Source organism: Lemur catta, chromosome 2 (assembly GCF_020740605.2).
Source record: "Lemur catta isolate mLemCat1 chromosome 2, mLemCat1.pri, whole genome shotgun sequence".
NCBI lineage: Eukaryota > Metazoa > Chordata > Mammalia > Primates > Lemuridae > Lemur > Lemur catta.
Window position 1 is genome coordinate 57,619,778 of NC_059129.1, and position 12,685 is coordinate 57,632,462.

Consider the following 12,685-nt stretch of genomic DNA (forward strand, 5'->3'; position numbering starts at 1 on the left):
AATCATGCCTGTCAAGTAACTTTTTTGGGAAAGCAGTTTCCTAAATAAGAATATATGCATGTTCATGTGAATATTGGGCCTACCTGGTAACAGTAAACTCATTTTAGATAAGAAAGCATCAGGCCTTTATTCTGATGCTGTTTGGTATTCAATCCCCTCCTCTAACATCGACTCTTCTTATTCTATGCTCCCTAAGAAAATTTCTTAAAAGTTGGCTTCCCATGTAATTTGCATAGAGAGAAAATATACATTTTTTCAAGCCAATAGGCCCCAAATCTTACTTATTATTATAGTTATAAAATTGGCATCTTGCATTAAACATTTTAGGCTCAAATTGCCTGTGAATGTCCTAAATCTGATACTGAAAAAATAGACTTTGTGGCAAAGCAGAAATTCAGATTGAACCATGGTTAAATTGCGCAAAGTGATGGTTGCTTTTGAAGAACTCTATGGAATCAACTTGCAAGTCTTCAGGACAATAGCTCTAGCTTGGTAGCTAAAGGCAAAAAATTACTAAAATATTTGACATGGACCTATATATTGCATTCTATGGCAGTAAAGCACTTTTGATCTCTGTGCTTGCTCTTTTCAGAGCAGCGGAAAAATAAAAGTGGAGATAAAAAATAGAGAGAGGTTTTGAGAGACATGGCCACTGAGATGCTATTAGGAAGAAAAAGATATTTTTAAATAATTTTCAAATATTCATATTTGCCAAAATATGAATTGTGTATGTGTGTGTATGTATGTGTGGTAGAAGTGTCTGCTTGCTATTACCTTATACCTTTATCATGACAATGGGAATATTGTCATTTCGTCTGCATGAATTTTTGTTTGTGTATGTGTGTAGAGGGGGGTGCTAGTGTTGTATCATTTAGAGTCTTTAATACACCCTTTCTTTACCTTGCTGCTCTTCTTAGATTAGGCCTGTTATGATAACTTAAACTTAGCCTGAGGCTGCCTCTGTATCTTGAGTTCCTATGCAGCAAACTGCAACCTAACTTATTACGTAAGCAAACAAAAACCAACCTTAGGAGTAGAACAAGTGGCTGAGTTTCAGCCAATCACAACCAGCTGAGTTTCAGCCAATAACAGCCAGCCAACTCATCACACCCTGCTCAAATAAGGCAGATGCCTAGCTGTAGCCAATCAGGTGATCGTTTTATTTTGCTTCTGTGTCAGCCTATAAAAGTTCACCGCTAAGACTACTGGGCTGAACTCTCTACATCTCTTCTGGTTTAGGGTGCTGCCCGATTCATGAATTGCTACTTCCTCAAATCAACTCTGCTAAACTTAATCTGTTTGAAGTTTTCCTGTTAACAGTTTAGCATTATAAGTGGAATCCAAAGGAGACCTCCCTTTTACTCTGCCTCCCCAGGAACACTGAGTGACCAAGTGAAGGTCACTTCCAGGGCTCATTGTGCCTGTTGTTCTCTGGAAGCAACTGGAGGTTTGGAATGAGTTTCCTCTCAGATTTGAGCACCATCAATTTGTGTTTTGAATACTTCAAGTTTATTTGAGCAATTCTTTTACTGAACTGGGTCTAAGATTGGATTGACTCCGATAATTAGCTAGGCTGGATCCAGTTAGAGGCCTCAGTACATTTGATCAGTATATTTTAAAATGAATTCCTTTGAATCTAAGCAGCCTGGCATCCCAGGAGTCTGGTGCTCCCCTTTCTGGGACACTAGCTAATTTTATGTGCAAAAATGATAGCCCAAAATCCTGTGTGTTTTGAAAAAGTGAGTTAACCTTACTAAGGATAATTTAGAATTACAGTGGTCACAGTGGGAAAGTTTTAACTTAGATATAAAATTGTACACTTATAAGGTACACTAGGAAAGAAAGAATCTAAAATTCCAAAAAAGTAATGGGGTGTGTTCTTTAATTGGTATCCGAAGTCATCTGAAATATTAAATAAATCACTCTTTAAAAGAAGACAAATGAAAAAAAATCTTAAAAGTCTTTTCCACAAATAGTAGCCAAAAGCTTTAGACATCTGGGTAGATAATGTTGTGCATGGCCCATGGATAAAATATTTAAATGAAAGCTATAATGTCTGTTGCTGTTTATATATGCCTGTATTATGTGACATATATGTAATATTTGTCTATTTTTATGATAGTGCCAAAATTAAATTCTAAAAGAGATTTATTTTAATTGGCTTAAAAAAGAAGCACTCATATAAATTATTTCTTACACCCTTAGAAAGGTAGAAACTAACCCAAAATGTTTTTCAAATTCATATGATCCATCATAATCTTTGGTAAATAAAACTTAGTAAAAGTGGATCAGTTTGATTAACACAGGCATGTCCTCAGAATTGTAATCATTAAGTATTATACATATGTACACCTTTTTCTACCTACATTTATTAGCAAAACAAGTTCATGTTATGTCTGCATTACAAAGCAGTGAGCAAGAAAAATTATCTTAAACTGATGGCTAGCTAGCCGTTTAGTGTCTCATCTTCATGAAAATTCCAAATGTAATTGTTAAAAACAAATGAATTAAATGGATGTAAGATAAAATTCCCACATGAAAGGTGTCCTTTCTATACCAGAAGGTTTTGACATTCTTATCATGAAGGACAGGAAGTTGAGGCTGAGAATAGATTGCATAAACAAAGAACCTGAGAATAGAGATACAAAAGAAAAAAGCCAAAAAAATCTGAGAATAGAGATAAAAAATTTTGCCTCCTCCATAGTTTTTTCTTATAACAGAGAATCTAAATATAGTTGGGATTGTTGGTGAACATTTTCTGTGCCATAGTGGACTGTTATAAGCTCATAGAAATTATGATTTATAAATTTGCTAATCTATAAATTGCTAATCTATAATTGCTTGTTTCCTAGTGTTTGCTAGAAATTATGGTAATTAAGAGTTAGGAATTCTAATGAATATTTATAAGTAAAAATACTAGAAATAATAAGGAAAACACTATATATGCAAATATACAAGGAAAGTAACATGTGCTTTTTGTAGGAAAAGCTATAAGATATGTGAATGTATTTTGTATCATTAAGAAAAAAGAATAATTTTTGTCCTAAAGTGGAATGGCTGGTTGTTACAAAATTAGAAAGAGAAAAAGTATGGGACAAAAATTGAATGGATATAAGAAATTTGAAGATAATTTATGGAATAGGAGTCTTGGGAAAAATTTTGATATGTGATCAAACTAAGTTTACAAGGGAATTATTTAGAAGTTTTTCTAAAAATTGAACATTAATATTGAAATGTACATTGATACAAAAGTGGAATTTGTTTTTTTTTCTGTTAAAACAGCAAAACTTTCTTAAAGTATTGGTCCACTTTTATGGGAAATTGTGAAAGGCTTTATTTAGCTTTTAGGTATTTGGCTAGAAAACAAAGATTCTGTGTTTTATCAAAAATGATTTTCTGTGCTTCGTGTTGTCTTTATTAAGGTTTTTCTAAACTATGTAACTCTGTATTTTTTGAAGACTTTTAATTATGACTCTTGTCAAATGAATGACAATTGTTCACAGTAACTTGTAATCCAATTTTAATCTAGTTTTTAAAAATATCTTTTACTATTTTTTGACAACTTACCAAAATAAAATACTAAATTAAGACCTTTTGACCTTTAACTAACTTTGGGAGTTTCCACTGGGCCTGTAGAATATCTCAAAATAATTTTCTTCTTTTTTTAAATAAAAGGAGATATGTTCATCTGATTAAGGTCATTTAATATGTTAAATTACATGGAAAGCATAGTCAAATAATAATTGATGCTGAACCTACTGTAAGTTACATTTATGGGTATGTTATTAATATGTGTTCCAGAAAATGTATGAAATTCTTAGAAATGTGATAGTCTTGGTATAATGCTATCAGTGATAATTCTAGTTATTATCTTAAAATATTTTATGTTACATAAATAACAAAATTTCCTTGTCAATTGCATTATACTGAACTCTCATCAAATCTTTATGCACATATAAAGTCTTGTCATCAACAGAGACTTAATCGTTTTACTCTAGTACTTTCCTGAAAGTTATTGCAAGTAACTATAAACCTAAAGTGTTTTATCTTTGAGGAGACTCACAGAAAAGACTCTAAAAAATATAGGTTTCTAGTAAGCTTAAGATCATACCATTGGACTAAGAATTTCCAGAAATCTAATGAAGAAATGGGTTAGTTCATAAAACTTCTAACCCACCATCAAGTAGAACAAGAATTAATTGAATACCAAGGAAATGCTTTGTGAGATTTTCATGACAAGTCAACTAATACTGAAATTGTTAAAACATGAAATTCTAATCAACCGCATAAGTTTGGTCCAAGTCAAATTACCTATGATAACCTATTTAATAAACAATGATATGCACCTGAATTGAAGGAAAAAATGTCATTTAAAAGAATGTAAACTCAATGTTAAGCATGGACACCTGGAGGAACTGGATGGCTGCCTGGTCCTTCTCAAGCAAAATCTTACTTTTAAAAATGGAATAGGAAATAAATATTAATCAAAATAATTTATAGTTACAAATAAAAATATTTTATTTCTTCTTCCTTATTTTACAGATGAGAAAACTAAAGCCTAGAGAAGTTAAAAAACACCTTTTACCAATTTACCATTATTAAAATATTAATTATATCTCCAAAGTGTTTTCAATTATTGTATACCTTTATGTGGGCCTCCAGAATCTTTCAAGTATAATGTCTGAGTTATAGGTTGCATTTGAAGATCACAGATACTCACTCAAGGTACCTTAAGCATAATTGTGGAATTTGAAAGAGCTTGTACAAAACCAAACCAAAGAGGAAAGACAAATGTGGGGCTTGCGTTAGGAATGACTACAATGGGAATTCTTCTCAGCCATATCCTGTCCCATTAATTCTTATACCTGTTTCTCTGCATTCTGGCTTTGTATTTCTCTACTTTTACCCTATCACGGAGCTGGGAGTGAGAAGCATTATTTACTTGATGAAATTACCAAACCAACTTTGTAATGGTTATGTGAATAGAGAGGAAGGTAATAACAATCTCATGGAAAAACTGATTGAGATACAGGGATTGAGGGTTCAACTTTTAATGCTATTGTTGTCATGAAAGAAGAATTTTAAGGCAATGTCAACCTGTAATTAAATCCTGAATCTAGAATAATGGAAAAAATTCCCCCAAGGAAGAAGTGTAGTATGAACATGGCACCAGAGAAATTTTATAAATATAACAGACAATTAAATTTGTATTCAGCTTTTGTATAATAGAAAGGTATCTTTCTCTTTATGTTACATATCAGGCAACAAAGACAAAATTGATAGTCAAGCTCCTTTTCATATATGAGAAACTTCCCTGTCATTAGATTATTTTACATAATTTCCTATGAATTTCTGTATTTTCACATTTTTTGCTTATGGACAGAGAGAAGCAGAATGTACATTTGTCAAAACAGAAATCCTTTATTGTAAAAGGCACATGTGAAAGATAAAGAACGGTTCAAGCTTCAGGGTTCTAGCTCTCTACTCTATTTTTATTTTGTATTCTTCTGTTCTCTCAGTTAAATAGTTACTTACATGATACATACATCTAAGAAATGAAAGTACCATGTGAAATGACTGAAGTCAGTAGCTTCAGGCAAATTTTACAATTGAAGGGACCCTTAAAATTAGAGACTGTCTTTTATTTATCTCTATATATCTCAAAGGATTCAACACATTATTGTGGATAACTTAAATGATGGGCATGGAGGAAGCTTCAATATGGGCATCATGGAGTCAAAAATCCAAGGTCAAATATTATGTCTGTGATTCCTTGCTGCAATCATCACTGAGCTTTCTTGCCCATCATTGAAGAATCTTTAATAAGAAAAGAAACATTCTAAATTAAAAATCTCTAAACCAGTGAATTGTGCATTTCCAGAGGATGTGGTAAGTTTAGCCATCGAAATGAAAAATGATGAGTGTCATTCAATGCCATTTCATGATTTTATGAACTGAGCTTCTTAAAATTTTCAGAAGCTGCCCCAGTACTTCTATGAGGGGACATGTCTTTCTTTTTGCTTACTAATTGCCAACAGTAGGCCCAAGGTCTTCATGGTACTTGTCGGCTCTCAGATTGCATGAGACAGCGTGATGTGAGGGAAGCATATTGGATTTAGAGCAATGGTTCTCAGATTTTAGTGTTCTTCAGAATCATCTGAAGGGGTTATTAAAACACAGACTGTGGTGCACCACCTACTGAGTTTCTGTATGTCTAGAGTGGGACCTGAAAATGTACATTTCTAATTTCCCAGGGGTTGCTGACGTTGCTGGTCAAAGGATAATACTTTGAGAACCACTAAATTAATATGGCCCTGTCCTAACCAAGGCTCAGCAATTTTTAACATTGGACCATTTCATATATTTTCTAAGCCTGACGCTCCTCAATTGTAGAATGAGGGTATATAATACCACTAGATTTTGTTTCTAACATTCTTTAAATCTATTGTTTTAAGTGTTTAGGTTAATGTATTTATTTTCATTAGAGATGAGATAATATCTAAATGTTGATAAGTTTTGTTAAAATACAAAATCCATATCGATTCAATTTTGCTATTATTTAAAATTTATATTTCTTTTATGGGATTAGATTTTTTAAAACACAATCAGAATTCAAAGGACTTTCTAATTTTCATTAACACTTCAAAACTGTTTTAAATAAGCCAGATTCAAAAAGGAAAAATGTTGATGATATGTTAACTTACAAAAGTGAAAATGCAAATGCATAAATGTGTTTTATATTTAATTTTTTTTATAAATTATTTTTTAAAGAGTGAACAAATTTTCAGTCATAAAACAAGACATTGTACAAAGTGCATGTGTTCTAAATCAACAGATATCTGCTGCAAAATAAATTCTGCCACATCTTACCTATATGTGCTATAGTCACTTGAAATATTTTTTTTCTTGTGTGTAAATATGAAATAAGAATAACAGTCAGCTTTACAAATGTGTGAATTCAGTAAGATAATAATTGTGAAAACAATCCATAAACTTAACAATGTTATATAAATAATAATTAATGTGGTATATGTAAGAATGTGTTTATTTAAAAGTATATATAATCAGTTGATATATACTACATCAGAATTAACTACATGACTTGTTTATGGAAAGTTCTCTTTTATGTAGACTTTCATTTAAACCTCAGCATAATTAGACATCCCTAGAAAAATAAGATTCAAAATAAATAAATTTTAATGGGAAGAGAAAAAATTTATACACTGATTTTGGCATATATTTTGAAAGCTTCTGGAAATCTTAGTTAGTGTGAGACACCATGGACTGCTCATGTAACGTAATTCTTTATGCACAGTCATAGAGACAACTTAGTGGTTAAAATCTCACAACTAACCCTATGTAGTTGAGTCAATGTAAGTTCTTTCAAGGTCTGTGGTATGATTCATACTCCCAAGGAAAATGTTTAGTGTAGATCTTGATGTTTCAAGCTAATTAATTTTCCTTTAACTTCCACTCCCACCCCAGGGCAGCAAGTGAGAATATGAAAATGTCAGTTTTGGAAGGTTTCTGATCTTTCTGGTCAGACTCATTAAGTCTTTTAAAATGGCTACATTTCTTGATTATAGTAAATGGTTATTTTAATGCACATTGGTATAAACAAATAAAAAAAATTAGAAAAATCCCATCCAAGTACTTAAGGAAGTTCTGGTTTCCCTTCATCAAACACCTGAAGAATGGGAAATACACCTAAAGTATATTCTACATCATTCAAGACACTAGAAAAGCCTAGGTTGCTTGCAGGGGCAATTCCAGATCTCTGCTAGAAAACCTCATGCCAGCAATCACTTTTCAGTGGCAAATAACAAAAGATAGGGATGACAGCGGTTTCCTCATCAGATATAATGCAAGCTTGAAGACAATGGAGCAGTGGCTTTAAGGTACTGAAAAAAAAAGCAACAATAAATTGTCAGTGTTGGATTTTTTTTTAATTCAGGAAATATATTATTCAAGAAACAAGTCAAAATAGAAAATTTTGAGGCATAAAAAGCTGAAAGAATTGATTAGCAGAAATATTAAGAAATATAATGGGAAGTTCTTCACATAGAAAAAAATAATAGCAAATGGAAAATAGATCTAAACAAAGGATAAATAGCACCTAAAGTGGTAAATCTCTAAAGTTTTTTCTTACTACTTAAATCACTTTAAATAACAATTAACTACTTAAAGTCAAAGTAATAATAATGTATTTATAAACTATATAGAAGTAAAATGTATATCAACAATGGCACAAAACCAGGAGGAGAGAAATGGAAGTATATTCTTTTAAGGTTATTATATTAATACTATATATGAAGTACAGTATCACTAGAAGGCAGAATGAAGAAAATAAAGATATCAACTTTAAATACCAAAACATCCACTAAAATAACACAATGCATTGGGGATAAAATCCTAAAAATGCACAATGATTCAAAAGTAGGTAGTAAAACAGGACAATAGAGACAAGTAACAAAATGAACAAATAGGAAACAAATTGATAAGATGATAGATATTAACAGAATATGTCAAAATAACATTAAATGTTCATAGCTAAGTACCTAATTACATGCTCCCTATAAGGAAAACCCGGGAAAGTATATACTGTGGTAACATTAATCAAAAGAAAGTTAGACAAAGTCAGGCACAGTGGTGTGTGCCTATAATCCTAGCTATGCTGGAGGCTGAGGCGGGAGGATTGCTTGAGCCCAGGAGTCCAAGGCCATTCTGGGCAACATAGCAAGAACTCATCTTAAAAAAATAAAGTGAAAGTTAAAAGAAATTAATATATTTCAAACAAAGAATATCACCAGATATAAAAAGTTCATTTCATAATGATAAAGAAGTTAATTTATTAATAGGAAATAAAAGTCCTAGACATTTATACATCTAATCACAGGGATTCAGAATACATGAAGTAAAAACTAATAGAACTACAGAGGGAATTGGACAATTTCAGTTATAAGTAGTGATTTCAATATGCCATTTTCAATGATTAATAGAGCATATAGGCAGTGTTATTTCAAAAATATTCAAGCAACTTGACCTAATTTAAATTTTTAGATCATTCCAAGATATAGGAGAAGAATATATATTTTCAAGTGATCAAAAAACATTTACCCAGATACATCATATTCTGGACCATAAAACATGTCTTAATAAATCAAAACAATTCAAGTTATGCACAGTATGTTCTCTGATAATAATGTAATTAAATAGAAATCAATAAGAGAAATACCTTAAATTTCCAGAAATAGCTGGAAAATTCTAAATATTTGGAAGGTAAGTGACATATTTTTGAATAATTCATGGGTCAATAAGTTGAAAGGAAATTAGAAAGAGTTTAGAAATTATAAAAATGAAATACAACATGTAAAAATAAGTGTGATGAAGCTAACCAGTGCTTAAAGAGAATTATATACTATTAAATGCCTGGATTAGAAAAGAAGAAATATCATAAATTAATGATGTCAGTTTCCATCTTAAGAAACTAGAAAAATAAAAGCAAATTAAAACCTAATTAAGAAGAGGTGAAATTAATAAACATTTTTTAACAATCTGAGAAAAATAAAGAGAAGAATCAGAGTCATTGAAAAGATTAATAAATTTGATAATCTTCTATCCAGAATACTCAGGCACAAAAGAGAAACACTATCCCGAATGCCAATATCAAGAACACATGGAAGGATTGCTTGAGGCCTGGAGTATCTAACTAGCCTGAGTAACATAGCAAGACCCCACTACTACCAAAAAAAAAAAAAAATTAGCTAGACATTGTGATGCAGGCCTCTAGTCACAGCTACTCAGGAAAGAAGCTCTATCTCTCAGACCTTGTTATTTATCCCTTTGTTGTGCTGTGAATAATAATTAATTAACCTACTGAGAAAGCCCTATTAAACTATTAATGTTCTATTAGTTTATTAATAATTAACTACCAATGGTAGTTCTATTATTAAACTATTAAAATGTACTAATATCCCAAAAGCACAATAATTGGTTAAAGGTATACAAAAAAATCTTTAGACAATTCAAGATTGGAGAGTCTCACATTTGAAGAAGACACACTTTTTTTTTGTTAAAGAAGAATGGAAGGATATGTATATGTATATATATATATATATACATACACACACACACATACAGAGAGATTTTGGTGTAGAAACAAGGATATAGGAAGATAGCTGTGATGCTCATAGTAAAGCTGGTGATAAATTCACATACATATATTTAGAGAGGGAATAGAGTAACTTAGATATGTAATATGAAGGTCTGGGTGGAAAAGTGGCAATAATGGGAATATAAGCATAGAGTCTGTTCCTTTGCTTGATTAATAATGTTCATCCATCTGAAATACGAAAATCCCCAATAAAGTAGAGACTAAATTTCTTTGTATGTAAATAGACATATTTAGGATTTAAAGTTCATATTTCCATTAAATATTGCATTTTTTTTTACTTACTCTTGAGTAAATAAGTTGCATCTCTGTTCCAAATTTGATGCTTGGTATTACTTCTGTTTTCCAGAGTTTATATGCAGCACTGATTTCTCCATTTAATGCAGTGTCCATAATCATATTCATCATCATCACAAAATGTTTTACATGTTCCTCTCACTTTTTGGCATCTCTCAAATCTATACTTTGGTTCGAACTCACTTCTGGCTGTAAGCAAGAAAGACGTTTAACATTATCAATCTATTATTAATTTGGAGGGGTTTCTTAATAAGGAAAAACAGAAATTGTTTTAGTCATGAGATCACGTGCATGCAAGATGGAAATATGGAACATCAAGTTGTTCAGTAGCACAATTGTCCAATCATTTTGGAAAGTGCCAAAGCGACAAACATTTTACTTGTATAAAATGTGTATGACCTTATCTTGCAGTTTCCATCAATACTAAATTTCATCTGGCTCCTAGGGGCTCTTAAAACTCTACCTTTATTTTTCTTTACATAATAAGATTAGATTTACACTCCCATGTTTTCATTAAGATAATGTGTATAGTTTTCTAAACAACTGCAATTTTCATTTTCAAGTTTTTTCCATGTTTATACTTAATCTTACTGCCTTTTCACAGTATCACTTGTCCAATGCTTTGTTCTCCATCACAGGTCTTATTTTTAATTGAAACTATACTAAAACAAATGGATCTGCCTCTTTCACTAGTCTATAGTAACACTTAATGAATAAATATAATTATGTGAATTTTTCTTAAACATTTGTTATGTCATTTTCTTGCAGTTAAAACATTTAAACACCTATATGATAGTTCTACTTAGTTCTGATTCTTCCTCTTACCCCTTGTAGTCCAATAATTGGAACAAGTGGTCATGCAACTACTTAATGATAGAGCCATTTACCGAGAAAACTAAAAACTAATTTAGATATACATACAGAAACACAGTTTTATTGTGCACTACATATCTAGCAAAAAGGAGGAACCCCACATTAGTCTTGTAGTTTATTGTGAATCATCTAAGACAATAAAAAGAAAGATGTTCTGTGATTCTAAAATCACAGCTTTGTATTCATACATTAAACTACAGGAAATGGAGGCAAATAATTTGGTTACTCTAGCATTTTATTGTTCTTAATATTTCAATTGTACTGCAATAATGCCTCTAGAATGTAAAAAGACTTTGGAGTTAGACACATTTTTATTTTCCAATTTTATCATTGCACTTACTTATCATTGGTCAGTCATTACATCTACCTGCATGACATAATATAATAAACATAATTATCACAAATATATTTTGAATATTAAATTTTGTATGTATGTGTATCAGGAAAAATAAACAAAAATAATTTCATTAAAATTTGGAGAATGAATTGACTTGAATTTAGATTTAAATTCGGCTCTACACGTAGAACCTAATTGCAGAAAATCCAGTTGAAATTTAGAAAGGTGTTTCATTTTAACTCAATGTGGAAGGTATTTATTTGAGCATCTGGTATTCTCCAGGTATTAGGTTAAGAACTGGAGAGAAACTAGAGAAGACTTCTAATGTACTAGCTTTCTCGTCCTTAATGAAGTTGGTAGAAAGAGAAAAAAGTTAAAGTGGAAGAGACTGTCAGGTGGGTTTGAAAGGTGAATTTATTTACCTTTATAGGAAATGGTAAGCTAATTCATGAAAATAGAATCCCTGGAGACTGATGAATTTTGATGAAATCTAAAGTGCTTTCAGAGTCATATTTGATATAATTAAAAGTAGAGAAGAGAGTGATGCATGATCGCACTTTTTAAGCTAATCACCATTTCTGAGCCATTGTATTTTGTCAACCCACCAAATCTACGATGATTTTTAAGAAATATTAAAATCAGGAAAAAAAAGAGGTATAGATTTATAGTAAGCATTAGTAAATTAAAAATGTACTAATGTTTTAATTTATCATTATTTGAAAGAATAAAAATGTTTTGAATCATGAAGAAATCTATAGAATCACATGGAAACAAAAGGCATGCATTGCAAAATGGGTTCTGTTGCTTATTATTTATTTGAAAATAATGTATCATTATAGAATCAAAGCTTTGTCATGTGTAAATTATGAAAGAGAGTAACACCTCATTATTGTTATGAAAATTGATTGCATAAAATGTATGAAAGCAATTTTTAAACTGTGAAATACTATGCAAATGTCATGCATGAGTACATGAGTATTTATGCGAGATAATTGAAACTAGGTGAA

General features: G+C 31.1%; 1 protein-coding gene across 1 annotated transcript; it reads right to left on the minus strand.

The window, feature by feature from the left end:
* Positions 1 to 7,580: 7,580 nt before the first annotated feature.
* On the minus strand, positions 7,581 to 11,351 carry LOC123632091 (beta-defensin 110-like). The gene is made up of 3 exons (XM_045542212.1): positions 11,294 to 11,351; positions 10,457 to 10,678; positions 7,581 to 7,901 (listed from the first exon to the last, which is right to left on the minus strand). Exons 1-2 carry the CDS (start codon positions 11,349 to 11,351, stop codon positions 10,524 to 10,526), a joined length of 213 nt encoding a protein of 70 aa, XP_045398168.1. The 3' UTR covers positions 7,581 to 7,901; positions 10,457 to 10,523.
* Between the last annotated feature and the right edge of the window lie 1,334 nt (positions 11,352 to 12,685).

Excerpts from the sequence above, each read along its gene's own strand:
- LOC123632091 (XM_045542212.1), bottom strand. The coding sequence starts at position 11,351 with ATGGCTCTATCATTAAGTAGTTGCATGACCACTTGTTCCAATTATTGG. Across the intron at positions 10,679-11,293 it reads CAATTATTGGACTACAAGGG|AAACGTCTTTCTTGCTTACA; the intron begins GTAAGAGGAAGA and ends ATTGATAATGTT.